Raw genomic sequence first — 27084 nt, 5'->3', positions numbered from 1 at the left:
ATGTCACAGTCTGTTCTGTATTATGTCTGCTGGACCAGAACTTTGAAGCGGTCCTCTCCTTTCCTACAATGACAATTCATCTTTTCACGCTGGGATGGCTCTTGGCAAAAAGAACATTTTCTTAACGGATTTCTGTTACCTTTTTTTTAACATCCTAATTGTGTAAAGCTGTTTCATGAATATGGTTACTCCCCCAAGGCTGATAATATGACATGGAAAAAAGTAGACAATCCAGCAAAAACAATTGTCTTGCCAAGAGTTGGATGAACAGATTGATACCATGACATGGGATGGATGGCATGCCTGGAGTAGGACTCGAGTGAGCATGTTCTATGGGCCCAAAAATGTGGAAGCCTGAGCGTGCAGAGATTTCTTCAACATATGCGCCCAGTAAGCAAATAACATAGTAATAAAATGCCATCTTTGATGTTGGTATCCTCTACTCCGTAATACATCCATGGGTTACACAGCTACAAAGCTCACGAATTTATACCTTATATTCCATCATGTGTTGGCCGTAGCCTTGTATTGACAGGACAGATATCACAGTGGTATCAATGTATGACGCTGCCTTGCTGAAAAAGGCACACAAAGCAATGCGTTAACAGTGATTGTGTTCTGCACCAACCTTTTCGTAGTATTTGATCTCATAGTCGAGGATAATGCCATTGGGTCTTTCTGGTTGCTGCCAGGACAGGGAGACACTGTTCCGAGACGTCTTTTCCTTTCTGATCACTGTTACCGGGGAGGGAGCTGGTTGGAAGACATAGACAGACAGAAGAGTGAAAGAGAGAGAGAGAGTGAGTTCCTTCATAGTGAGGTTCAGTGGAAGTTCAGTCTCCGGTGTTGCATCCTGGCAATTGTCTATGGTTCCTGTTAGCCTAATTCAGTTTGCTGCCCGGTGGGGCTCCATTAAAGGCTTTGGCCCAGGGTTGTGGGTGGAACGAGACAATGTACACTAATTCAAACACTGGCTTGTGCATATATGCACACACACACACACACACACACATACATACAAAGACTAGAAATATAATACCGACATCAGTGACGTGCATTTCACGTCTGTGAAAGCGAAGTAGATCGTGCTTAGGTTAGTGCTTTAAAACTCAACCTTAACTCACTAAAATAAAACTCAATTTTACTATTTCAATGGAATTGCAACGCATCAGTTGAGTTTGATGCTGTTTTTAATATTGGTAGTGGCGGCATAAATCTGTGTCAGTCTTAGTCTTATTGTCACCTCAACTCTTTTCTCTTTCAATGCATACTGATAAACTTTTACAGATTAAATATTAACCTGAAAGTATTGACATTTTCTTTTCACATTAACAAATATCAATTTTTCTACAGTTACTTGTGTTACGAAGCGTAAAATGAAGAAAGACTTGGTTACCGCGTTAAGTGTCTCTGGAGCGGGCAAGTATATCAAACTCCCATTCAATCATTCACATTAGTTCCTGCTTACACGATGCAGTGAAACGGCTCGTCCGTTAGCATTTATTGTAGCAACTGGCTGCTCTGCATCTTCTTTGAAATGTGTTTTAATCTGAATATACTATACATACAAACCATCCCTTCCCCTTTGTCCCACTGCTGTCCCTGTCCCTTTTGGTGTGGCGCTTTCTCCCTCAACAATCTTTCCAATCCTTCGCCCATGCACCGTCTTTCCTCAGGGAGTTCACATGGTCCCAAGTAATTTAGCACATCCCTCTCTCTATCAAGCCCTGCACCCCTCCCTCGTTCTTTCTTGCTCTCTTGCTCTTCACTCCCTTCCTCATTTCCCTTTTTTACTGCTCTCTAATTGCCAGGCAGCTCGAGGGCCAGCCCGGCATCTGAGGCATCGACTTTTAATTTTATTAGACCACAGGAAAAAACATGTTTTTGAAATGTTTGAGCCTCTCTTGATTGTGATTATATAGCAGTGTTTGTGTGTGTGTTTGTGTGTTTGTGGGTGTGTGTGTGTGTCTATCCAAGCACTCGTGTGTATTTCGGCGGGATGTTATTTTTTCTCCTGTAATGAATCCAGATGGGGAGAATCTGTTTCTATACCCCCTGCTCCTTCTCTCCTCCTCTCCCACTGGTTCTGATAGCGGGGTGATGCATTTTATTGGCTCTGTGGTTTATGCTGGTAATGATTTACTGTGTCTGGGCCGCTTGGAGGCAGCTTCAAGTTCCTCTCCTCCTTTTCCTTCTCCTTGCTTCTCTCTCTCTCTCTCTCGCTGACTCCCTGCATGTATATTGCCAAGCACTTAATTTGCTGTCACTCTCTGATTCTGTCTGTGGTATAACTGTAAAACTAATACAGCATACCAGGACCATAATGGCCTTAAAAAGTGGCCTTCAGCACCATTCACCTGTGATGTGAGGGACATGACACAGCTGTCCCAACATCTATTTATCCTGTACAGCACTGGTGGACTGTTCAAAGTCGTTTATTGGCAGTAACACCATATAATTCAATGAAAGGAATGCTGAACAATGACGTGAAAGCATTGCTGAAATCTGATATTGGCACACTGAATCACACCTATTCTTCTGGTCTTGTTTTTTTGCAGTCATACTGATGGGTTTTCAATTCAGGGAGTCGCCGGGACACGCAGGCGGTCGTTTGAGGGGGTCCCCAATCACATTTGTGTTTTGTGAAAAATTTAAGAACAACTATTTATTTTGATTTCAACATTTTGTAATAAAGATAAATAAACACTTTTTTTTATATTTACATTTTCCTTTCACTCATTGAGATTATGAACAATACGTGATCTCCTTGCGCTAGATATATATATATATACGGAGACGGTAAGAAAATGTTGAAGAGCAGCCATGTAAGTTTGAAGTGTTGTTCGTTGAACTCAAAGCTGTGCGGCGAGGATTGGTCTTTGTTGCTGCAAGGGCATTAAGTTTCTCCTGCGATGATGGAGACTACAAACACAGGATCTTGTCTGTGCAAGATAGATGTTCAGACGGTCGGAAAATCAACAACCAGGTGGAGAGGTGATTTGCCCAGGCGTGTATATTAACTGTATGTGCCTGTGTTTTCTTCTTGTTAGACACACTCCGTCAAGTTCAGCTGCAGTTCAGACTGTTGATATTAGACTACTCTAATGTGGATCACAGCTACTCTGTTGTTCGCGTAGTTATGACAATGAGTGGACGGGAAGGGAGGTGGGATAAGGAGAGCTATCTGACAGCACCTTGACAGCACATCTCCTTCCCAGGGAAACACTTAATCCAGCTTTTAACAGCTTTGGCATCTGTACATGTGTGTGTGTGTGTGTGCGTGTGTTTATGTGAGAGAAAGTGTACTATAGACGAGTGGGGCTAGAGCACTGACATGCCTAATCCTTGTGAACTCTCAGGGCTGATGGAGGGTGTGCAGCTGCAGGCGGAGATGTTTCTTAGAGAGGGAGAGGACTGTGTGGCTGTGTTGGTATAATGAAGGTGCGTGTCTTCGTGTGTGCATGTGCTTGATATGGAAAGACGAAGATTCATCTCTTCTGATGTTCGCTCAAACACGAAAGGTGTTTTTTAATAGTCAGATCACTCACAGCCCTATTAGCATTAGTGTAAATCCAATCTAATATAAGCTGATCCCTCTGACTAACCACACAGACGTTTTTACAAATAAAAGACTCAAAGCTTTTCTTTTTCATTTTGTATGGTCTTTACTTCAAATGTCTGGCTTTTAATCTCTATTGCCCTTTCTCCTCATACGACATATGATTTGAGTCCTGTCTTATCCCCAGGCTAGACACATGAGCACGGACTGTATGTGAACAAACACACACACGCAACATCTATATTTACCTCTCATCCCTGCCCTGTCACTCGAGGTAATGTCCACACCTTGTCACTTTGTATACAGTCAGTGTGTCAACACAATCTGTCTGTATATTGTGTGTACATACAACCTTTCACATTCGCATATTTATCACACCAACTTCTCAGGGAGTTCACATATGTATGATTGACTGCATCTACCCTTACAGTGTGTTTGTGTTAATTAAATGCCGCATGCTCATCATCATAATTCCAATCACAATTATGTCTTGATTTAAGGAAATGTGTCATGTCCTGACTGACAGACATGTCGTGCCTCACTGATTACCTGCGTATAATCAAAGCACCCACAGTAACCTGTAAATCAAATCAACTCTCATGTCCCTGGGATAAAGCAGCTGCAACGAGGTGCCATGTGTGCGTTCAAATCAAAACAAAGAAAGGACTCGCAACGCTTCACGACATATACTGCGACCACTCTGTTTAAATTCACAGCTCGTGCCATCTGCCTATCGTCGAGGATGTGATGGAGCGTCTGACCTCGCTGTGTGACAACTTTTAAGAGAAACACCCATCTGCTCACGCTGCTCAAACAACACCTTCCAAGTGCTAAATCACCTCCCAAAAGTTTGGAGAGAAAAAAAGGTGTGCAGAAGCATAGGGAGCCATATAAAGAGGAAGAGAATAGCATGGTGTGTGTCGGGTTTGGAAGGATCCTGTTTCCAGATGAAGAGAGAGATTATGATTAAAAAAACAAAAACACTGACCGGCAGACACAAAAACAAAGGCAAACTGTGGAAGAGAACATTGAAGTCAGTGGGGAAAAGGAAAAGAATAAATGGATGTACTACAGCCAGAACATTGCACATTCCTTGCTAGAGTCAGGGATGTCTGAGGTTTGGCGCCTTCTACTGCAGCTAGATTTATTTCACTCTTGGAATTTCACAACACCACTTCCCTTTGCTTTCATATTCATCGAAAGACTTGATGCGTGGAGAGATGTTTGTTTAAAAGATTGATGAGAGCTTTAGGTAACCATCCTCACCTTAAAAGTGTCTGTCTGAAGGATGCGATTTCTTTTTTTTTTGCATTTTGCAAAAGACATTCGATCCCGGTAGTTAAACAAGAGACGAGCGGCCTGGGATCGCCTCGTAAATGTCCAGTTCTGATGGTTGGAGTCCATATGTTTGGAGCACATCAACTACATGCTAGTTTATTATACGATAAGGATATTTAGAGGGAGAGGGAGAAACGGAGTGCAGTAAAGAGAGATGTATTAAATATTATCCATGTGTTAGGCAGCTACTATTCTTTTTTTGTTGATACACTTGCGGTTCTACCCACAGTTCAATTTAAAATACACTTGCATTCATGCTTTAGAACCACACATCCATGTAGAGTATATGCATGGTGTCTGAACTCTTGTGTTGGTGTTACTAAACCGCATCGTCTTAAAACCTAAACCTAAGCATGACTACATCTTGCAAGAGTATGTCTGTCTAAATATGTGAGTGCATGCCTTTATTCATCTGTCCATCTGTTGTGATATCTCACCAGCTTGGTTGGTGGTGATGGTGACAGCGGCGTACTGTCTCATCTTGGGTGCCAGCGATGACACACCGTTCAGTGCTTCGATCTCAAAGGTGTAGTTCGTGTGGGCTAGCAGATCTCCCACCGTCACCGTGGTGTTGTGGAGGCCCGTGGCTCTTGGCAGGAAGTGAACATTGCTCCGGCAAGGCTCGCAACGCAGGTTGCCAGCGTTACTGCCGTTAGCGGCGCCCCCACGGCAGCGTTTGCAGAGGACAGTGAAGGTGACGTCCCTGCGCCCGCCGGCGTCTTCCGGCCAGCTCCAGTCCAGGATAACGGAGGTCTCGTTAATGGAAGAGATCACATTTCGAGGAGCTGAAGGGGGTCCTGGTAGAGAAGGAGATGAAGCGGGATGGAGAAAAAAGGAAGGAAGAAGGTAAATTAGTAGAAAGGTGATAGAAGAAAAGGGAAGAGAGCAAATAAAGGATAGATTGAAAATAGTAGACTTCAAGTCGCATAGTGACATTAGATAGGATTAGATTTAGCAGCAGTCATCTGCCAAGTAGCATACATACAACATCTAAAAAGGGGGGTTGGTAGGTTTTCTCTAAAACATAGTGATGGCTTTATTGGTTGGAGTTTGTCTGTATTAAAGGCTCACTTTTTTCCTAGGAAGTGAGTTATCCAGGAAGAAACCAGCCATTTAACAGCTCTTTAAAGTGCAACTGGAGCATAGCTACTTGGAGATTTTTCAATCAATGTAGTAAATGTTGCAAAATGTATAAAACACCTCTGTAATTGCAGTTTAATTGTGGTTGTATCAGGTTTTAGTTAATATCAGTCTGTGTGTGTCGTCCAAAATAAATCAGCTTTCCTCTCTTTTTGGATCAGTATGAGGAAAGAAAGGGCATGAAAGCGTCTGTAAAACTCAGGCTGACATATGAAAGTAAAAATTACAAACAGATCCCTCTGACTATTTCCAGATTTGTACATCAAAGCGATGACTAATTACATCGGGGAACAAAACAAAACTGCCAAATAACTCTGTTGAGAAGTTGCAGGAGAAGAAAGGAAATGGGATTAGTGGATTGTGTCTTGAGACAGAATGTTTGGTTTGGTTTGTTTGACAATTTACTCCACTCCCAAACTATGCACAGCTCCTGTCTTGGTAATCTGCATTACAGTCTTTGACTGTGTTTGCGGAAGAGAGAAATCAGAAGGTAGATACACCAAATTCTTGAAAATAGAAAATTCCAATATTACTTCTTTAGTTTCGGGCAGTTGTGCAGCTCCTAAACTGAACAATTTGTCACGAGAAGGTTCTCGAGCTCAACAGTGACTGGGCACATTGTGAATGGCTCCAGTTCTGGAAGTTAGTTTTCCATTCATTCACTCAATTGACGTTTCAGAAAATCCTTTCATAAAGAGTTTGAAGACTGAAACTAAGCTAACTAACTATAAGATTAATTGTGACCATAAAACATTTGACTATGTGCAAAAAAAAGGGAAAAGGTATAAGACTGTATATATAATTATTTTTTGTGAAGGAACTACCCATAAACCGTTCCTGATGGCGGCTCGCCGCCTCTGGAAACTCCCCAAAACTTTCAAAACTGGCTCTTGTCTGTCTCAAAACAGTTTAGGCAACTGCATGGCTTATTCCTTGCTTAAAATGTTTTCAGAAACACTTTTCGGTGAAGCATTTTTGTAATATGAGACAAAGTTGGAAATCCGGGAGCAGCACATGGAGCAGACACTGAAGACCCTCACTAGCCGCTCACGGTCAAGGGAAACATTTCCACCAGAGAGCTGTGTGAAGTGCTTTCCATGACATTCTGAATAACACACGTTCATGCCAAGACTTGTGGCTTCTACAGGAGTATACCATTGTTTCACAATCCCATAGCTCCTGGTACGTCTACTTTGGTTACGATATTATGGTCAAAATCCCGTTTCAGAATATAAACAGGATTTTTACTTCTGGAAATTCACGGTTGAGCTCTACTGGAAGCATATAATAAAATGCATTCGAAACAAAATAAGGACACGCTGAATGGGTACACTTTGTAACAGGCTACTACTATTCAAACTTATGGCAAAAGAACATAATCTATCGTTTCATGATCAACGTCTCCCATATCTTTCCCAACCATTGACATCAGTGATAACATTCTAAGGACCTCTCAGCCAATAGCAGTCAAGCAAACAACACCAAATAATTCATCAAGATCTACTGACAAAACTATTGCTCCTTTCGTGAACACAGTGAAACCCTCCTTAGAGAAAGCAGCTTATGAATAGGTACTATCATGAACAGTGTCTATTATTAAGAATGCATATATCAACATACTCTGTGTATTCCTAAAAGTGAGACTGTATGTTCTTTGATAGTAATCTGACCCTGACAAGCCTCTGCCTCAACGCTAACTACCCACACCACATCAAACTCGTGCACCTGTAAGTCATACAAGATATTACCTGTGCAGGCATGCACATGTACACATGCAGGCAATCATACACTAATTCCAAATGTCAAAATAATACATTGAGATAAACATGTGAGATGAATTATGGTGTGTCAGAACAAAGGATGTGTGCGTAATATCCGATCCCTCACAAAGAGACTCATGTATTGGCAATTATGTTTAGGCTCTTTCCAGCCTCCTACTCGTCACTGGAGATCACGCAATGTTGAAAAGAAAAGGGATTTCAAGGGTTCTTTCAGCAAGTTTCAGCAATGGTGATGATCAGCAAGGCCGACCAGCACTTTTGATTTTGGAGGAGGTGCTGTGGGACGTAGGGGTATTCATTGATGCCTTTTTAATTGGTGAAACTGAATTATTGGGGGTAGACATACTATACTTATCTATACACTGTTAAGACAGCTGTTACATAAACGTCTGTGTTGAATACAGCAGGAAATACAAAACGGATGAAAGTATGTTTTTTTTGTCATTTGTTCGAGTTTATTCTTCTCATTTTTCTGCCAACATTTTCAAATTTCCAGAGTCAATTCTAAACAACCTCTATCCAACCGCGAACGGCATAATCACGATCATTATCTTCCAACAACTTATCTCTTCATTTGCCGCTCTTGTGTCGCTCAATCTGTCCCAATGAGGTGAAATTTGCCAAGTTGGCAAGATGGCGTTGAGATAATCTCAACAGGGACCTACCGTTCTAATTAGGATTCTGTCTATGGCTGGGGCCATCAATTTGTCTTTTCTGCTGTTCTCAACATGGTGTAAGACATTTTTTTTCTTTTCTCCCATCCCATTTAGTAACAGATGTATTCGAAACCTGACATCAGGGAATGCAGTGATTTATAGTTTTCTGGGGAATGCATTTTGGAAAGCTCGTAGGAGGTATCTGCATCTGCAAACCATTTGCATGAGAGGGATAAAAAAAGAGAGTCACGTAGGGAACCATCTTGGGCGACCATGATGGTGACCTTTAAATAAATAAGGAATGTTAACGCTCTCTGTAGTAAACCATTTTTACTGGTGAATTGGTAAGACATCTTTAACTTCACTATGTGTACGAATCCAACGCGAAATGATATTCTGCTAACTAAAAAAACGACAGATGAGAAGAAGCACAAGCCTCTGAATTCAACAAACAGTGTGCATACACAATATCATCTTCATGGTAGTATAAGCATAACAATATGGAGCAAAGACAAACAAAGTGTTCCGCTAAAATGATTCAGTGTGAAACTATTTCCACCATCATCGGACACTAAAACTCAACAAGAGCCAAAGTAATGGGTTTCAGTATCTCTTCAAGGCAAGGGTAAGACAGGTTTCATTGCATGTTTTACGGGCTAATGAGAAAAATCCCCCGACACCACATTGGAGGAATGCTCTGGTCGGATATCAGTGGAAAGGGCGGAACCTGCATCAAATCAGGATGTCGCTGACTCCTCGTTGGATATATCAAATAGCCCCAAATCTGTAATATGAAAGCACACTTACGGGTACATGCCATGGCTGCAGGGTCTCCCTCAGCACGGAAGTAGTTTTTTTCACAGCCACAGTGCAGCGACCCCTCATGGTGAGCGAAGCTATGAGGCGGGCACTTTGAACACTCCATATTTCCAACAGCAGATTTGTAGAAGCCCGCCCTGCACGCTGGAGACAGAAGAACACAGGACAGATGCATGAGTGTCATGCACATAGACAGCTTTCTAATGGCTGCAGTCTTTGCCGGTGCACCTACAAGTAAGAAATGAAAGATGGGGATTATTTAATGCACTCACACACACACACACCCACACACACACACACGTCAACAAACTGCAAGAGGACTCAATGTAAATCTGCTGAAACCATTGACTGCTGGTTCAAATTAAAAAAAGAAAACAAGAATTCTCTGGATTGTCTTTGTCTCTGTTCCTCGCTCTCTTCATCTCTCAGGAGGCACAACATGAATAATGCAAATTGGCCCCTCAGATAAAAGGACTGTTCCCTTTAAATATCTGTGGTGTTACATCTGCACTCAGCAGCTCTTTAAACTCCTACTCGCCACAAATCTGTTGCAATATGTGCAAGTAGTGTGACACGCCACCTCTGCAAAGTGTATTGCATGTGTGTGTATGTGTCTCTGTGTAGGAAGGGAGATCAAACGCAACGTTCCCTTCTGTGTTCATCTCACCTTTCTCTATCAATTCAGTTTCATTGCACTTTTATTTCCTCTCGTCTTCTCCTCTTTCACATGTTTGTCATCTTGTCTAGACTTGATGATGAGATACAAAGTATTTACTGCTCATAGCCAGCAGGGTTTAACACCAACAGCCCTGTACTTCAAAGCAAGAGTACTTTTACTGCCACCACACAATAACTGCAAATTGAAATAGCACAGGTATTTCACATAAATATGGCAGGAATTCAGTATTTTTAAGTGTGACCGAAAATGTCAAATCACATATTTTCTTGCAATCGTGGGACAATGGATTGTGTTTATGGCCTCTTGAGATGGTTACTGATCCGTTACTGTATGAACTCGCATGCATTTCCACCAGTATAACGCCTGTATCAATGCATGGGTGACCGATAATTAATGAATCACATAATTGTTGTTTAAATGCAAACTTGGGACTTTTAAAATAATCTGATATATTGCAGGCAAGCTTACTCTCTCTCTCTCTCTCGCTCTCTCACTCCCACACACACACACACACATACTACATCACAAAATGTCTAGCAACAATAGCAGCGAGCCAGCAGAATGTGTGGGCTCAGCAGAACAGGTCTGATAGATCCCAGTGGTGGACAACATTCTTCTGCAAAAGCCAACCCTGCTGATACTACTGACATATTCATCACTGACACTGGCACATCAAGGTCCCATGCTGCATTAAACACTCCTCTTCCTCCACTTTACAGTGTGGTTGTGAGTCTGCATGCATGCATGTGTGTGTGTCTGTGTGTGTGTGTGTGTGCGTGTATGTGTGAGTGGGAGAGTAATACAAAGTGAAGCGGCTTTAAACAGCCTAATATAATCCTACTGATGGAATGACAACCACAACACTTGGTGGATAACACAAAACAGACCACCCTGATTGGTAGACATATCAGGAAATTAGAGCTGACAGCCAGCACCCCCAGCCAATCAGGTAAGAGTAATGAAATAACTGCTGGGTCAGCAGAAATGCACAAGACGCACAAAACAGAAGTGTAGATAAACAGACACACGTTAGAATGAATTCATTTCATAACAGTGACCATCTGATCCCTGTATTCACAAACAGCTGTTGACAGAGTACTCATGCCCCTAATGGTTTACACCTGGATAACACCAAGCAAAGATCTCTTCACTATATGTGTTGGACAGTCGAACCACAGGGCTGGAGTCCAAGTGGATCTGTTTCCATTTAGTTACTTAACATATGTACTAACTCCTGGCATTGAGCTCACTGGGGATAAGAAACGAATCAATTAGGGATGTATTCATATTCACACGGAAATATTTGTGCAATTTTTATTGCACCACTAGAATAACCGATTAAGACAAAATGAGATGGATCAAGACAATTCATTCATCTCAAAGAGTACAGCTGTGGACTATAAGTTTGCACTTTCCAAATCTGTCTGTGGCTCTCAGCCCCAAGCCCATTGGCTACTACTGAAGACGAATTCTTTCACAAGTCACATGTCACAAATATGTAGATTCATTTTGAAAAAGGCTAAATAACAGCTGGGCATAGTAGTTTTCAGCAAAAAGTACTCAGAAAGTTGTAACAGTACATTTGTTGAGGACCACTTTCAACTGTGGATTAATACATATTTTTAGGATGAGAACATATTTGTGGTACTGGGAGTTATGCTTAGTATAAGGCAGGAACATGTCACCCTGGGCAATGGTGTAGCTCATTGCTTTGGTTTTAATTGTTTATGGACAAAAATGGAGGTAATATTACAGAGGACTGTGCAGTATAATTCTTTAGCTTCCAAAAATACTTTCTAGAATAATCACTTTGTTACAACAACATAATAAAACACCAGACTTATCCTTTAAGCAAGGCCTTCTGCAACCACTGGAGGAACTTAGCATCTCATGAGACATGGACGAATAACTCTGATAAGTCAACACTTCACAAAGGTCATAAAACAGCCTCATTTCCTGTTGAAAGTTACAAATATACAGGGATTTTTCAGTGTGTAACACAGCCGTGAAACTTATTAGGCACAGACAGGACCCCATAAACTTTGATGTAAAAATCAATAACCAAAGCTGCACTTACGTTATGAGGTTTTCATAGGACAGTATCGTGATATGTTGTATTTTCTTCACCGCAAACCCTGAAAGTATTTTTATAACAGTCGGAAAATGATAATAAAAGCTGTTTCTTCCCTGTGTGTCTGCCAGGATAAAAAGCAGCTCTGACAGAGGCTGATGGGAAAATCAGATTCGGCTCGCAGGAGGTTAACTACTCATGTACAGGAGAACCAAGTTGTGATACACTGACATTCACCAGCACTGTGTGCAGGGGCATGAGCGGGTAGCATGATACCGTGTGTGGTAGTATGTGTGTGTTTTTGTGTCCCAGGAGATGAAACACAGCACCTCTTCAGATGACAGAGTATGTGTGATTAATTAAAAGATGTGTGTGTGTGTGTGTGTGTGTGTGTGTGTGTGTGTGTGTGTGTGTGTTTGTGTGTGTGTGTGTGTCTGTGTGTGTGAAAATACCACAAACGGACATTTCACAAGAGCATCAGTGCCTTGACAAATAGAGAGAAAATAAAATATTTGCAGAGCAGAAAAAATATGAAGGTTATCCCCCTGAATCATCTTTTATTTATTTCCAAATCAATAACAGCAGCAGGAACAGCATGTAAGGTCTGTATCACTGTATCGCTGTAAGTAGTCCTTTGTGATACACACTCACAGGAACACACATCTCTCTCACACACAGACAAACATGCATTCAAATTCGTGCAAACACTCACACAGCCTCAAGGGTATAACACAGCGTCTTGCTACTTTCGACATAATGACAGCTGGAACACAATCTCTTCGTTCACTTTTAAAGAGTAGTACACACTTACATTTACACACACACACACACACACGCACACACGTGCACACGGGCACATGTGCACACGGGCACATGTGCACACGTAGAGCTGCAGCAGCCACATGATATGGTGGTTGTAAAATAACTGGGGCTGCAATTTGCTCAATCAATAGTCGAGGTCATGGGACACCCTCATCAATAATGAACGCGACTGCTGGACGGTCCAGTGGTCACGTGCAGTCCCTCTACTTTACGACATGTTCGTTGACAACCTGACCTGACCTTGGTGAGACCGAATTTTGTTCCCGTGCATCTTTTAAAAGGGACGGATTTCAAAGACTCTTGAGACAACAAAGATAATTCATTGTCTAAATTTATGCTTTTTAAAGCAAAGATAATTCACAATGTTGAGAGTGGTTTTAGAATAGGATCTGTTTGGGATTGGCTTAGAGCTAAACGTTTTACATCCGCTGTCACTGTGTGAAGGAATGACATGAACTTTAGAACCACAAATCCATTACATGATTACAATCTCATCAGAAGTATTATAATAAGCCTTTGGTAGAATTTACCATGATCATCAGAACACCGTGGGCGAAGATGACACTTAACATGCTACTTCTCACATTACTTGTGTCCTCTTCACCTTGACCTCAAAGGATACGTGTACATTGACTGGTGTCAGGTAGGGGAAATGGGAAAGTACCTCTTCCCTTGACCCCTATCTTTGTGTCAGCCTAACCCGAGGCTTCAGATTTGGTCTCCATCGCTCTCTCTTTCTCTCGCTCGCACACTTCAAGGTTCAGTCTAGCTGCAGCCGGAGCAAAGCGCCGTCCCAACAATTGATTTCCTGTTTCCATCCCACCTCCACCTCTTTTCTTTTTCAATCCGACAATATCCCAACGGCTTTCGCTCCCTCTCTCCTCCCCTTCCATCTTCCTCCGTCTCCACCTCCCCTTCCATCTTCCTCCGTCTCCACCTCCCCTTTCTTCCTGCCCACCCTCCTCCAGTTCTTTTCTGTGGCTTCCCCTTCTCTTTCTTTCGCTCCATCCTTCCCCCTTAATTGGAATAGCTCTCTTTGAAATGGAAAAGTTATTTACTTTGACAGCTTAGGCATTTGGCCGGCGGTCTTATCCGGGGCCACTTGTAATGTTACTGGAAACATGGCAACAGTAAACATCGTGCCCCCCTGCCATTAAATCCGCCTTCGGTCCAACCAGCAACAAGCTACAGAAATCTGGAAAAGGTCAAAGTCTGTTATGAAACCACGGCACATTTTGGTGGGAAGATTTTCCCAGGCTGATAATTGTGTTATTGTTTGAGAATAGTGCATTTTGGCATGACACAGGCACATGAATGAGTAATAACATAGAAGTGCGCGCACAGCTACATTTTCATCTGTTCATCAATGATGATCTTTTTTCAACCATCTGAATATGAGCCGAGAGTTTAAGTATTGAAAGCTGTATGAAGGATTTGTGGCATATTTTTTTCAAATTTAAAGACACCGAATTTTGGCACAAAATAGTAAATATCAGCAGCCATGAATATTGTCATCTGTACAACCTTTTAAATCCTGGATGACCTAACCCTGAGATAGCTGTAATAACAAGCACACATGTCACAGAAAAGTAAAGACACATTGCTATACTGAGGGCTCCAGTTCTCTCCAACAGACAAAGTGGCACAGACATCCATAAAGCTGAATCACAATCAATTTGTTGAAGCTAAAATGTCGGTAACCCGATAAAATGAACTTTTGTCAGAGATATAAATGAAAGCAATCATCCAAATTGATAGGTTGTGTCTTGGGGCAAGTTGCTACGCATTCCATCTATCTTATGTTAAATTATTTTGTCATTTGCAATGATAATCACATTGGGAACATATTGGAGTTTTTTCTTATGTCAGTTTGGTGAGCCAATGTGCTGTTGCTCGCCAGTCTGAGCCGATAATGATTCTGTACATCTGCAAGTTTCCACAGCCAGTATCCATCAACTGAAGGGCACATTAACTGTCCAAACTAAACATTTAAAGTCATTTCCGACGAGAGCTGCCAAAGCTAATCAGAATATAACAAAGGCCCGTGATGAGCGTTCAGCTCTTTAGGTTATAATTGCTGATGATTTCTATATTGTGGTCGTTTCAGTTCGAGGAATGACAGGGTGGGATATAGCTGCAACATCAGCAGTAGTAGTGATTTCTCTGTTGATTTGACAGAGATCTGTCTGTAAAATTCCGAGTAACTGCTCAAATGAATCACTCCTAGATGGAATATTATGAAATGGGCACAATCGAAAATGGAATGGCCTACTCAATTTATTTTCATGCTTTTAGGAAATACAGCAGTGATGGCATATGATGATACATTTTCGTTTCCAGCCAACAAAGCCAAATCTATATAATCTGTCAAGAAGAGTTGACCTCTCATCGCTGCCTCGGTAACATGTCGACACATTCAAGAGAGAGAAGTCAGGCTGTAAGAGCGCAAAGCATATATTCAACGTTGACGTGTAATCAAACGGATAAAATGTATGAATAAATATAACGAAATGTTCTAATCAATTGTGTAACAAATGTTTAACTGCATAGAAGTGATTTAAACAAATGTAATGAATGTTTCTGTGTGTTCTGTGGAGCTGAGATAGATGTATTGGGCAAGTATTGGGCAAGAATGACATTGCTGTAATCAAGACCAGATGTTGGGTGTAGTCAAGAGAAAGATCTAGAAACTGATGCAATAGTTGAGTCATACCGGCAATGTTCGGCTTAACGCCCTTTCCAGAGGGAGGGGGGATGAGTAATGGACCAAACAGGTGGGGGCTGATCACAGCCCATATGAGGAATATAAGGACATGCTTGCAAAGAGCAAAGCTGGGATTTCATCGCGGATGCCGTCCAAGCGCATCGGAAGAAGATACTAAAGCCTGCAGCTGATGTATTGAGGGCTTCGTCTCTGTTCACGGAAAAGAGACCTCTGTTCGTGGACTTTGAGATTAAAAGACGAAGGTTCTAACTCTCCCCACCGCTCGCCTCTTAACATCTGGACAACTGAGAAAGCCGCAGCTGCCTGAGAAAGACTTTGTACTGAGTTTTGAGAACAGCTGAACGGGCTCCGTTGCGGAGCGGGAGGACCGAGGGTCTGGCCAGACCTTCGCTCCTAACAACTCCAAAAGAACTCTTTTCATCGCACCATTGGACATCCAGCTCCAACCGAGCCGTCTCGGCGACTAAAACTAATGAGTATAATCGAAGAAGATAATTAAATTGACTAATCATGTGTAGTGACATTTTATGTGAGCTGTAGCTGTAACCCTTGCAAAACTAACTAATATAACCTGCAATAAATATCTAATCTGCATTTAAAGTGAAATCCTCAAGTGCATTAATTTGCCGAAGTAGTAATGAGTTCCTCGTGACAGTAAAAAGTTAAAGCTATTGTATGTCTAACAACTGAGTTCTGAAAGGTTATCCTAGAGACCGAATCCACTTAACAACCCCTTACGGTTTTAGCAAGAATTAATCCTAGCCGTTAAAACCTAACCTGGCATTTACCAAGAGCGCGGATCCATAAGAGGGAAGCTGCCATAACCGACGCGACTGGTGTGAGCGCCCGGGGCCAGGACTGGTCTCTCGGCCGAGCGCGCTCTGACCGGAGGAAGCAGGGTAGACGTCGGGAGTAACGGCAGTTAGCGGAGCCAGGCGAGTTCCCTCGCCAGAACACCAGCTCGAGAATCTTTTAATAGAGAGCTGAGTCAGTAATTAGCCCCGTATCGGGCCAGAAGTACCCAGGATCTAACACGTGGCGCCCATAACGTGGGGCTCGACGGAAAAGGAGTACGTTGAGTCTAAAAGAAGAACCCCGGCAGCTAAGAGAGGCTGTCGTTCGTGTACGAAAAGACCTGAGGTGAGGCGTTGGGGTAGAAAGCAAAGCTGCCCAAGCCTCGAAGAAGTCCGATTGCGAAGACATCCACGAATCGAAGCTGTGTGTGGTATTTACAGGCCAACACAGGAGAATCCGCAGGCGACGGGGAGCATCGACCAGACTCGCCCGACCTGTAGAGGGACCAGAGCCTGATCCCATCCCTTCCTCAACGCGCGACGAGAGGCTTTGGGAGGAAGGCGACTCGAGACAACAAAGACAAAGACAAAGTCCAAGATGGACGAATCGCCCGGAGGATCCGATAGCGGCGGAGGCGACCCAGCGGTACGAGCCAACGGCCCTGATGGAGGAATCGCCACCGGACAGCAGAGAGGACCCAACGGCGACGGAGGCAGCCCGCAGACGGAGACGACTCAGCAGGACGTGCCAGCGCCATCGACCCCGGACCAGGCAGTAGACGACAGCCCGGACCAGCAGACGGACGCCGCTGGACCACGAGGAGCGACATCGGGAGAACCGACACCGATGCCGTATCCAGGGGCACAACGCAGAAGCGAGGTCCAACATCAGATCATCCTGAATGGCAGAGGATGGGACACCTGGGACAAATCTGTTCAACAACACCTATTCGTCCTGCATGAAGAAGCAGATAAGGCGAAGGTGGGGGAAAAAGTAAAAGCAATTTGCAAAGATAAGGGGGGTTATCTTGCTCCCCTTGCCCTTGAGTCAGGACTGGTGGTGGCAGTAGTAGAGTGTGAAGGACCGCCGAAAAGCAAACCGAAGATAACAGAATGGCTACGTTGGTGGCTGGAAGTGATGAAAGTCATAAAAGGAAAAATAGTCACCGTAATCAGCCCGTCAAAAGACTACGACTCAGTCGTAAAGATGCTGGCCGCAGAAATTGTAGCGGGGGCAGTGACTATACAGAAGAATGTAAAAGCCACCCCCCGCTACAGAGAAAGTGAAAAAGAGCGAGAAGCCATAGCGGCATGGATAGCCGGACAACCAAGTTACCACACGGCTCCCCACGAAGATCAGCTTAGCATCCAAGGGACCTCGGTGCACACGGACTCCTCCACGGGGGTGTCCTCGGAATCCGACATAGGGGACAAACAGGATAGCGGCAGCAACGGGGAGATCTCAGAGGAGGACGAACCGAGGGACGACTCAACGCTGGATAGGAGCGCCGAGTACCAACTGCTCCCGCCCTTCATGCAATCCGGGACTCCCGCTGCCGCTGCAGTAAAAAAGGTCCTGCAGAACTACAACGGCCCAGTACCGGGAAGGCACAAAAAAGCTCAGGGTAAGACAAAACACGTTCGCTCCCCGAACCCAGAAGAGCATCTTCAAAAGTTGAAAAAGATGCCCGAGGGGACCAAAAAATATGCGAACCAGACAGGGTTAACCGCATATAACCACTTCGGAGAGCCTTGGGACATAGACAGCCATGGACTGGTTGTCTTAACCAACTCACATCTAAAGCCTCATATCTCCCGGTTCAGAAAGAGTCTGGTAAGAGAGGCAGGCAGCCTCTACAAAGAAGAGCTTGAGGGGCGCCTCCCGGGATGCAGACAAAGACAGGAGGAGGTGGTGGTTACGAGCGGCGGAGAATCAAGACATTATGCGGTGCTACACGTACCGATCGAAAGATATGAAGATGGCGAAGACCAAGACGCCTATCGGGACAGCATAGAGGAGGCATTAGAAAAAGGTGTCACCCGAGCAAGCGAATTGTCCTTCAAAAGAGTCGTTATATGTAACGACGGCGCCAGGTCCGGCAACCTACCATGGGAGGTGGCAGAAGAAGCGGCAATGAGGATTCTGCACCTCCTGATGAACGCTCCCCACGGGTGGAACAACATCCGCGAGTTGGTGTTAGTCACCTCGGTGGCCCAATACCAAGAAAGAAAAGAGAGAATACTGAGACCCCTCTTCAAAACGGAGGGGCCAAACAACTGGAGGGCAGGACCGCCGGAATACGAGGACGAGAACGCCCCAGTTGCGAAAGCAGTTCTGCCACGGCTCCCGCAATCAGCAAGATTGAAGAAAGAAACCAGGACGGAGCAGAGGAGCTACCAGGAATCAACACCCGGTCCCTCTACACGAGAGGAGCGACGTCCACAGGTCAGCTCAAGCCAGGAAAAACCACCAAAGGAAAGAAGAACTCCAATCCCCTCTCCCCGGACAGTAGCGGTGCAGACAGAAGAGGAAACCCCCGTGCCAACCAAACCTCCACGGGGGTTCCCCAGCCCAGCAGAGTCCGTCGGCCTGCAGACAATGCGCTACTCAGGAGGCGGAGAAGCGGCCATGATAAGGTTCGAAAGTCCCAGCGGGAGCAGGGAAAGTCCCAGGACTCCACAAAGAATGCCAGAACCAGTTCAGCCGGCCTCGCCGTCAGCAGAACCAGAACGAGAGGCGCAGGAAGAAGCCGCAGATGTAAGTTCAGATGAAGAAGAAACAGCGCCAAGCCTGACCTCCATCGAATACGAGGCTCCGGGAGGAATGACCGACCTGAGGATAGGAAGCAGAAAAGGCAAGAAGAACGCGCTGCCCCTTGTTTCAGTGTGCACGGCTTCGCTGAAATTCCCCCGAGACGATCGTTACGGGCCCATGACCACCAAAGACGGAAGAAAAGCCTATGCTCCAGAGGTCGGTCAAACAAGTTATGATGTTCCAGAAATATGGCTGCACGACCTCGAAGGAATGAAAGGAACAATGGTCTACGCGACAAAAAGAGAATGGGCGAATTTTCTAATGACCCCGACCTACGGCTCCCTCGCAACAGCCACGGAGCTGACGGGTAACTTTCGCACAGGCTTTGTGACAATCGTGTACGACGTCATGTTGCGACGCCTGAAGAAAGCAGCCTACAAGCTGGCAGCAGAGGAAGACAAAGAGCGGAGGCAAGACATCTCGGACACCGAGGACGAACAGCCACCTCAAGGGCAGAGCCTCGCACGAAGCAGCTGTCCCACCACCGCTGAAGAAAATGACTGCATAACAAAGATGCGGGCTTCCACCCAGAGCTTTGGTGAGTTCAAAAAGATCAAGGCGATGGTGACAAACCGAGACCCAAAAGAATCGGTGCAAGAATATCTGACACAGAAATGGCTTATGGTAAAATCCAGTTCCACAAACGATGAGGCGAAAAGATTGTGGCTGGCTCATGTGACGGACCAACCGATGGGTCCCGAAGAAACCGCGGAACAGCACTACCGAAGATTAGTGTTGGAAGACTGCGAAGACGAGGAGTCACACATCGACAAGGCAAGAAAAAGCTTAGACAAAGGGCAAACTCTCACCCAGGCATGGTACGCCTTGCGACAGGCGATTCCGCCGGACAGAAGTGTGCAAGTCCTTAGGAAGCTGACAAAGGGCCTAATGAATGACATCGATTTTGTGACCCTAAACATCAACAAAAGTACCACAGAGCAAATCCAAGAAACAGTAAGAAAGTGGGATTTGAAGAAAAAACACTTGGAAGACAAAAGAGAAAAAGGAAACCAGCCGAAGCCGCCGGCTCCCAGGCCCTCGTATGACAACGCAAGGCCCGCCGAGGGACCCGGTCCTTCACAGACACAGAGAAGGCAGTCGGGAGGATTCCAGAGGAGTCCACAAAACTACGAGCGTGAGCCAGGATTCCGGAGGGGTTCTCAAGGCTACCAAGGCTACCCGCGAGAGCAAGGACCTCAGCGGGGTCCACAAGGAAGCCAGAGGGAGCAGCAAGCTCCAAGGCAAGAAGGCTTCCAGAGGCAGGGCGTTTACCACAGGGCCCAGCCGGATCAACAACAGGAGGGGCCACGGCCCCCGCCAGCCAACAAGAGCGGTTTTCTCTCTTCCGAGGATTACAACAAGCTGACGACAGAACAGAAACAGGCCCTTCGTGCCTCCCGCCTAGAAGCTGGGAGCGAAGGGCAGAGAAAGTAATGGCTAAGCGGGCGCGGGTCACAGTGGATCATGCCTACTGGGTGGGGGACGACATATACACCGACGTGGATGGAATCCCCTATCAGGTAGATACTGGTGCAGAAGTGTCGATGACCCGCAAATGCCTTGAAACAAAAGGACACCTGACTGTTCAACTAGCCGACGGAACCATCAAAAAGATTCCGTTTGGCGTCTGGAAAGGAGTTGTATGGGCTCTAGGACCCTACAATTTAATGACAATAACAGACTTAAAAGAGCTGCATAGCAGCCCAGGCAATCGAACCCCAATACAACAGCGACTCAGAGTCCTCGGGGCAAAACTAATCCAGATGGGATCATTATCACCGGAGTGGTACAAACCAGTGAACATTCCAGAAGTGACCAAGCAACAAATCGAAGACAGCGACCTTTCTCCGGAGGGAAAAGAAACGCTAGAAGACATACTTTCCAAAGCCGGAGTGGCTAGGTTCAAAAATGACTGTGGAGACATGGGTGCGAAGTACACCCACACCATAGAAGGGGGTGTACACCCGCCCGTCCGCCAATACCCCCTGAATCCAGGGGCCGTTGCAGAAATGGACCTGATAGTCACGGAGCTCAGCGAACTAGGAGTGGTGCGAGAGGAGCCAAATCCCATCACAAACAGCCCAATACAGGCAGTCAAGAAGCCTGAGTCATCGGGAGGAGGATGGAGACCTGTTATCAACTTTAAGGCCCTCAACCGCAGGACTGTCGCCAACCGCGCCAGCCTGATCAACCCACAAGGGACGCTGAAGACACTAAGACTAAAAAGGTACAAATCCTGTATAGATCTGGCAAACGGATTTTTCTCGTTGAGGCTAGCCAAAGCCTCCCAGGGCAAGACAGCGTTCACCCACAAAGGTAAAGCGTACGTCTGGGAAAGGCTACCGCAAGGCTACAAAAACTCTCCGAATGTTTTCCAGTCAGCCGTGATGGACATACTCGACGGCCTAGAGACAACAATCTACATCGATGATGTATTCATTGCAGATGACACCGAAGAAGAACATCTGCAAAAATTGAGAAAAGTCGTAGAACGACTAACAGCAGCAGGCTTGAAATTGAATCTGAAAAAATGCCAATTTGGACGATTCCAAGTGAACTACCTGGGGTTCCAGGTCTCCAACGACCTGGGACTCTCAGACGGATTCCGGGAAAAAGTGGAGCAGATCGACCCGCCAACCTCGCTGAACGAACTACAGCAGGTGCTGGGGCTCTGCAACTACGTTAGGGACCATGTCCCTAGCTACCAGAAGTATGCAAGACCACTGTATGTAAAACTACGAAAAGAAAAGCCAGAAGATGCCCACAAGAAGTGGGAATGGACCGCAACGGATCAAAACAGTTTGGAAAACCTGCGGACAGCCATTAAAGAAGCTTTGCGGCTGGAGCCACGAAGCCTTACAACAAAGCTGGTGGCAGAGGTCAGTTGCAACGACGACGACGCAGTGGTAAAAGTGTGCAACGAGGGCGGGGGAATAGTCACTTTGTGGAGCTACACCCTGTCCTCCGTGGAAAAGAAATATCCAGCAGAAGAGAAGGAGTTGGCAGTTCTGGCAAGGTATTGGAGCACCCTGAAAGACCTTGCTCAAGGGCAGGGCATCAGGGTCCTCACGCAAAGCCAGGTCCATCGATTCCTAAGAAAAGCCACGGTAGAGAGCACGAAGGCGACGAACGCGAGGTGGGGACGTTGGGAAGACATCCTGCTGGACCCAGACCTCGAAATCGGCCCTGCACAACCCGTGAGTAAGAAAAAGACGACTCAGGACGAGAAGCCAGCCGAACCGATAGAGTGGACTCTATACACCGACGGCTCGCGAAAAGGACAAGACGACAAGGCCTACTGGGGCTTCATTCTCAAGCACAATGAGAAGGAGCGCTTCAGACAACGAGGCCAAATCCCCGGCAGTGCTCAGACCGGGGAAGTGACAGCAATATTGGAAGGTTTGCTCGAGTTGGAGCGAAGAAAGGTGAAAAGAGCTAGAGTCATAACTGATAGTTATTACTGTGCTCAGGCCCTTAACGAAGACCTGTCCATATGGGAAGAAAATGGTTTTGAGAGTGCTAAAAACAAGAAAGTAGCTCACGAAAACCTATGGAGAAAAATAGCCGAATTGCGGCTAACAATGGAGCTCGAAGTGGTGCACCAGAGGGCCCACACGCGAGCAGGAACTCATTGGCAAGGAAACGAAGAAGTGGATCGTTTCGTCCAGATGAGACAAATTGTCTTTGTTGGGATCGAGAAGTGGGAAGATTTGCCCAAAGGACGGGTAGTCCCAGAAGAGAACGTGAAGGAGGTGGTGCAAGCAGTGCATGGAGCACTTGGACATGCAGGCACCGTTCCAACGCGAAGGGAACTGGAAAAGCAGCGACTCTGGATTCCTGAAAAAGAGGTCCGCAGAATCCTTCAAGACTGTGAGTTGTGTGGTCGATACAACGCAGGAAGGAGAGGACAAAGAGTGGGAGGACTCACCATTAAAAGTACCGTACCCTGGGGTTCTATCTGCATGGATGTGGCAGGACCCTTAGGGGTACCGGGTAAATGTGGAGAAAAGTACCTGTTGGTGCTTGTGGACTCCATGTCAGGGTATGTAACCACAAAAGCCGTAAGAAAAGCTAATGGCAACAGTGTTGTTAGCATGCTGGACCAAGTCTGTGGCTACTTAGGGTTGCCTAAAGAGCTCAGGACTGACAACGGAACGCATTTTCGCAACGCTAAAGTGGACCAGTGGTGCCAACAGCATGGGGTAATGAGGATCTACTCTCCCCCATACACCCCCCAGGCTAACGGGGTGGTGGAAAGGACCATTGGCTTGGTGAAAAGTTGGATTGGGAAAAATGCCAACTCGAGAGAATGGAGCACTAAGACCCTGGAAATCGCCAAAACCCTGAACGACCGCTACCGAAGTGACAGGCCCTCCCCTGCGGAGGAGCTGATGCGCCGCCCCTTCACATCACAGGAAGTGGGGCGGGGCTCCGAAGATAAAGAGCCCAAGCTTGAGCAAAAAGTGCCACTTCGAGTAGGACAGCGCGTCTGGATCAAGGCTCAGGTCGGTGCTTCTAACTCTGCAGTCAAAGCCAAGTACGATAAATCAGACATAGTTGTCAAGATATTGGACAGTAATACTGTTCAACTCAAGAAGAAAGGAATCCAAGGAGTAGGGCAGCTGAAGCCAGTTCCGTACTAGGAGAAAACCAGGAACTCAAAAATGGCCACCCACATACAAGCTTTACCACCCTTTGTCAGAGTGGCCAATGTCAAAGGGGTGGTTAACATGAGAAGGAGCACTACGGGGCTCTGGGCAGGAAGAGCCATGAAGAAGTTGGAGTATGCAAAAAAGGGCTTTCTCTCAGAAGAGAATGAAGTCTTAACATGGAAGGAAATCAAGAATGATTGTGTGGTCTGCCTGCTGCCGACCACCCTTAACCTCACATGGCAGGGACCCGGAAACAAGAAACCACACCGGGTCTCTGGACGAAGAAAGGAATTTGACCGTATGACCCACAAACCAGTGAAGGTTTTGGATGCATATGTGTGCGGTTTTTGTCGTATCGCGCTTTTACCAAGGTTGCACTTCGTCATCCAGTGGGATCTGCGGGGGACAAAGCTGAACTTTAAGGACTGTGTCTGCCAATGGGATGGACACAGGCTGCTCCTCTGTGCGTCTTGCTCCGTACTCCAGCTGAACGGCCTGCTGGTGCAAGCTGGAGCAGCCGACGGATGGCAGGTGAGAAAGTTTCTTCAGCCAATACAAACCCTGGCACCCGCCTTGTGGGAAGGTGAGGGTGCTGCCGCTCCTGTTGATCTATCACACAAGGAGACTGGAGGACCCTCGGCACCAGCTATGAGCCCACTCGACGGCGATCCACACGAAGCAAGTGGAAACAGTGCTGTCCCCATGAGATCCTGGTGGGAGTCGGTGGAAAGGAACTGGCCATACAGCCCAGGCCAGGCCGAGGTTGCCAACCCGCCCCTGTCTTCCGTACAGATCCCGGGGGCCTTCAGGGTCTATCGCAGCCCTGATGACCCAGGCTACGCAGCCACTGCTGCATCCTTACCCGATTGCCGCTTGGAAATGGTAAAACGAGAAGGGTGGATGGGGCCCTGGGAATTAACAACCTGGCGCGTGTTAATCGAAGATGTGTTTTGTGATCCGGATGTGCCAATACGTGAGCTTGCCCCAGTGCCAACAGAGGCTGGTGCTCGCGGCACGAATCTCCAGTATAACACCACGGATCTGGACGCCTTCCACCACACCGGTGCCAGGACCAAAGAAAAGAGTAAGATTTTCACGGTCACCCCAGAGGGGTGGCGGAGAGACGGTGTTATGCAACTACCGGGCTCTTGGGCGACCAGAGCGCCAACGCCTACATGGGAGGCCAGCACGATGCGCGTCATGGTGACGCTGAAAACCGTGATGGTTCCATTCGACGGTGTGTACTCCGTCGGGGTGGAGCTGACCAGAGCGGATGAGGCGGAGCCTCCTCCAAACCCACGCGCAGACGCAAAAGGTTTGACCGCTTGGGCACGGAAGTCATTTCGCAAACTGCAGCGGGGTGGAAAGCCTCGCAGTAGCAGCACTTAGAAAAGTATAGCTGCTGGAAAAAACGGAACTTGATTGTCAACATGTCGCTGCCAAACCCACCAAACAAAGATTGCAGGGACCTATCAATTGTCTCTCAGTCTCTCCTCGCACAAAGAAGGCCATATCTGCAATTGCCGAACGAAACTGTCTTTTTGGACAGACCCCAACGCGATTTTGCCTACCGAAAAGGCCTCTGTGGATCCGGCGCCTATTTCTGCAGCAATGGCGAATATAGGCGCTCGATTGACCTGTCAATACCCGGGAAGGCGGAATTGCTGACTGCTTTTCGCACAGGATGGCAACTCCAATATGACAGAGTCAATCGGACCCATCCGTGGCTGCTGCAGCCAGTCCTCCCTTGTCCTGACCAATCCCCCTGGATCCTGAATACCGTTTTCATCTCAGTTATGGGTCTGCGGTTGAAGTTGCGCTGGGGTCCTAACTATGCTGATTATTTGCAAAACGACTATGTTGATCTTTCGCTGGGTGAAAATGTGATCTGGACCACCAGCCCGGTCATGCGGCGTCTCATAGCGCTCCACGTGAAAAACAGCGCGCGCTGTGTAATTGAGAACCAAGACATAGAGTTGCGTATGGTTCATTACCGCCTGCCAGGCCTTGGCCCACCGAACCCGGACCCATGCCTGACCTTGAGGGAATTGCCTCCTTCCAGATTACGGACTAAGGGGCTTGGCCGGCTTAACCTTCACGAACCCTCTGCAGCATGGGCTAAAGTAACGGAGCTCCAGACGGACGACGGTCAGCCGTTATATGCATCTCTTGCCAAAGTCCGGATCCTTATCGACCCAGTGGACAGACAGATCTACGCATGGCTGCGGCAAAATAATGCTGTGAACGAGGGTTGCTTTGAACCCCCCCCCTGCTCCCCCTCCTTAATCGTCACCTACTACCAGTGGGTGTGGCGGGGGCTGGACTTAGCCATTGGCAGATACCCATCGGTGCTATATCACCAGCTCCTGAAGGGCAGGATTAGTCAGTGCGATCCTGACTCTCCCCCGCGCCTCAGCTCCGGATGCCTAGCTCCTCTTCCAGAGGTGCTACCGACCAGAGCACTGCAGAATCCGAAACCATGGATCTCCCACTACTTCATGGGAGAGTTCATGAATTTAGGCGATCCTCAACCTTTACCCCCGTCTCATTAAGACGCCCCGGCAAGCGACTGGACCAATCAAGTGAACGACCTCGGAATGGAAAACGACTATGGCTTTGCTTAATGGCTAAAGTAGTAGCAGTATTAACAGGACTATGCCTTGTCCTGGCTATACTGTACTACTATGGTAGTATCCCATGGGCCCTCACTCATGTGAGGGTGTCCTACACTACCACAAAGAAGTTCGACCAGACATGCTGGACGGTCGACTCTGGAACGATCGTTCTCTCTCAACTCGCTGGACAGAAGCGCGCCTCGCCCTGGTTGGACCTTGAGGTTGGCTCTAATGCAACCCGTCAAGTCCAAGAAGGGGGTGGGACGGCTCCGAACCTGACAGCTACTATCATCGCGTGGATGACTATCTGGGAACAGAAAATCAACGATTCGAAAATCAACGACACGGGTGAAGAAACAGACTGGGCAGGCGAATTCCAGAAGGTAATAGAGAATTCGACATGGAGAATAGATGAAGTATCTACGCTGGGAGCGGAGATGAAGATTACGGTAATGATGAAGAAAGCTCAAGAAGAAAAACGGGCACAGTGTAATTGGATCTACCCCGAAAACGGTGTCCCAGGCTGGTACTGTTCATGGGCATGTGTCTCATGGGCAGAGCAAGGGAACGAGGGATACTGGAAACCCGAGGTAACCTATGCAGCGAGCCACCGCAATG

General features: G+C 46.4%; 1 protein-coding gene across 2 annotated transcripts in view; it reads right to left on the bottom strand.

Annotated features, from left to right (window-relative positions):
• The window catches only part of epha3 (eph receptor A3), a 103199-nt gene that overhangs the window by 32030 nt on the left and 44085 nt on the right, over positions 1-27084 (bottom strand). For both annotated transcript variants that reach the window (XM_079276732.1, XM_079276731.1), the window contains 3 exons: positions 9282-9437; positions 5335-5694; positions 629-753 (listed from right to left, as the gene is read on the bottom strand). In XM_079276732.1, coding sequence (XP_079132858.1) covers positions 629-753; positions 5335-5694; positions 9282-9437 — 641 coding nt within the window. The remainder of the gene's footprint in view (positions 1-628; positions 754-5334; positions 5695-9281; positions 9438-27084) is intronic.

Source organism: Melanostigma gelatinosum, assembly GCF_949748355.1.
Source record: "Melanostigma gelatinosum genome assembly, chromosome: 10".
Taxonomy (NCBI): Eukaryota; Metazoa; Chordata; class Actinopteri; order Perciformes; family Zoarcidae; genus Melanostigma; species Melanostigma gelatinosum.
The sequence above is the reverse complement of the archived record's forward strand: the minus strand, read 5'-3'. Positions and strand labels throughout refer to the sequence as shown.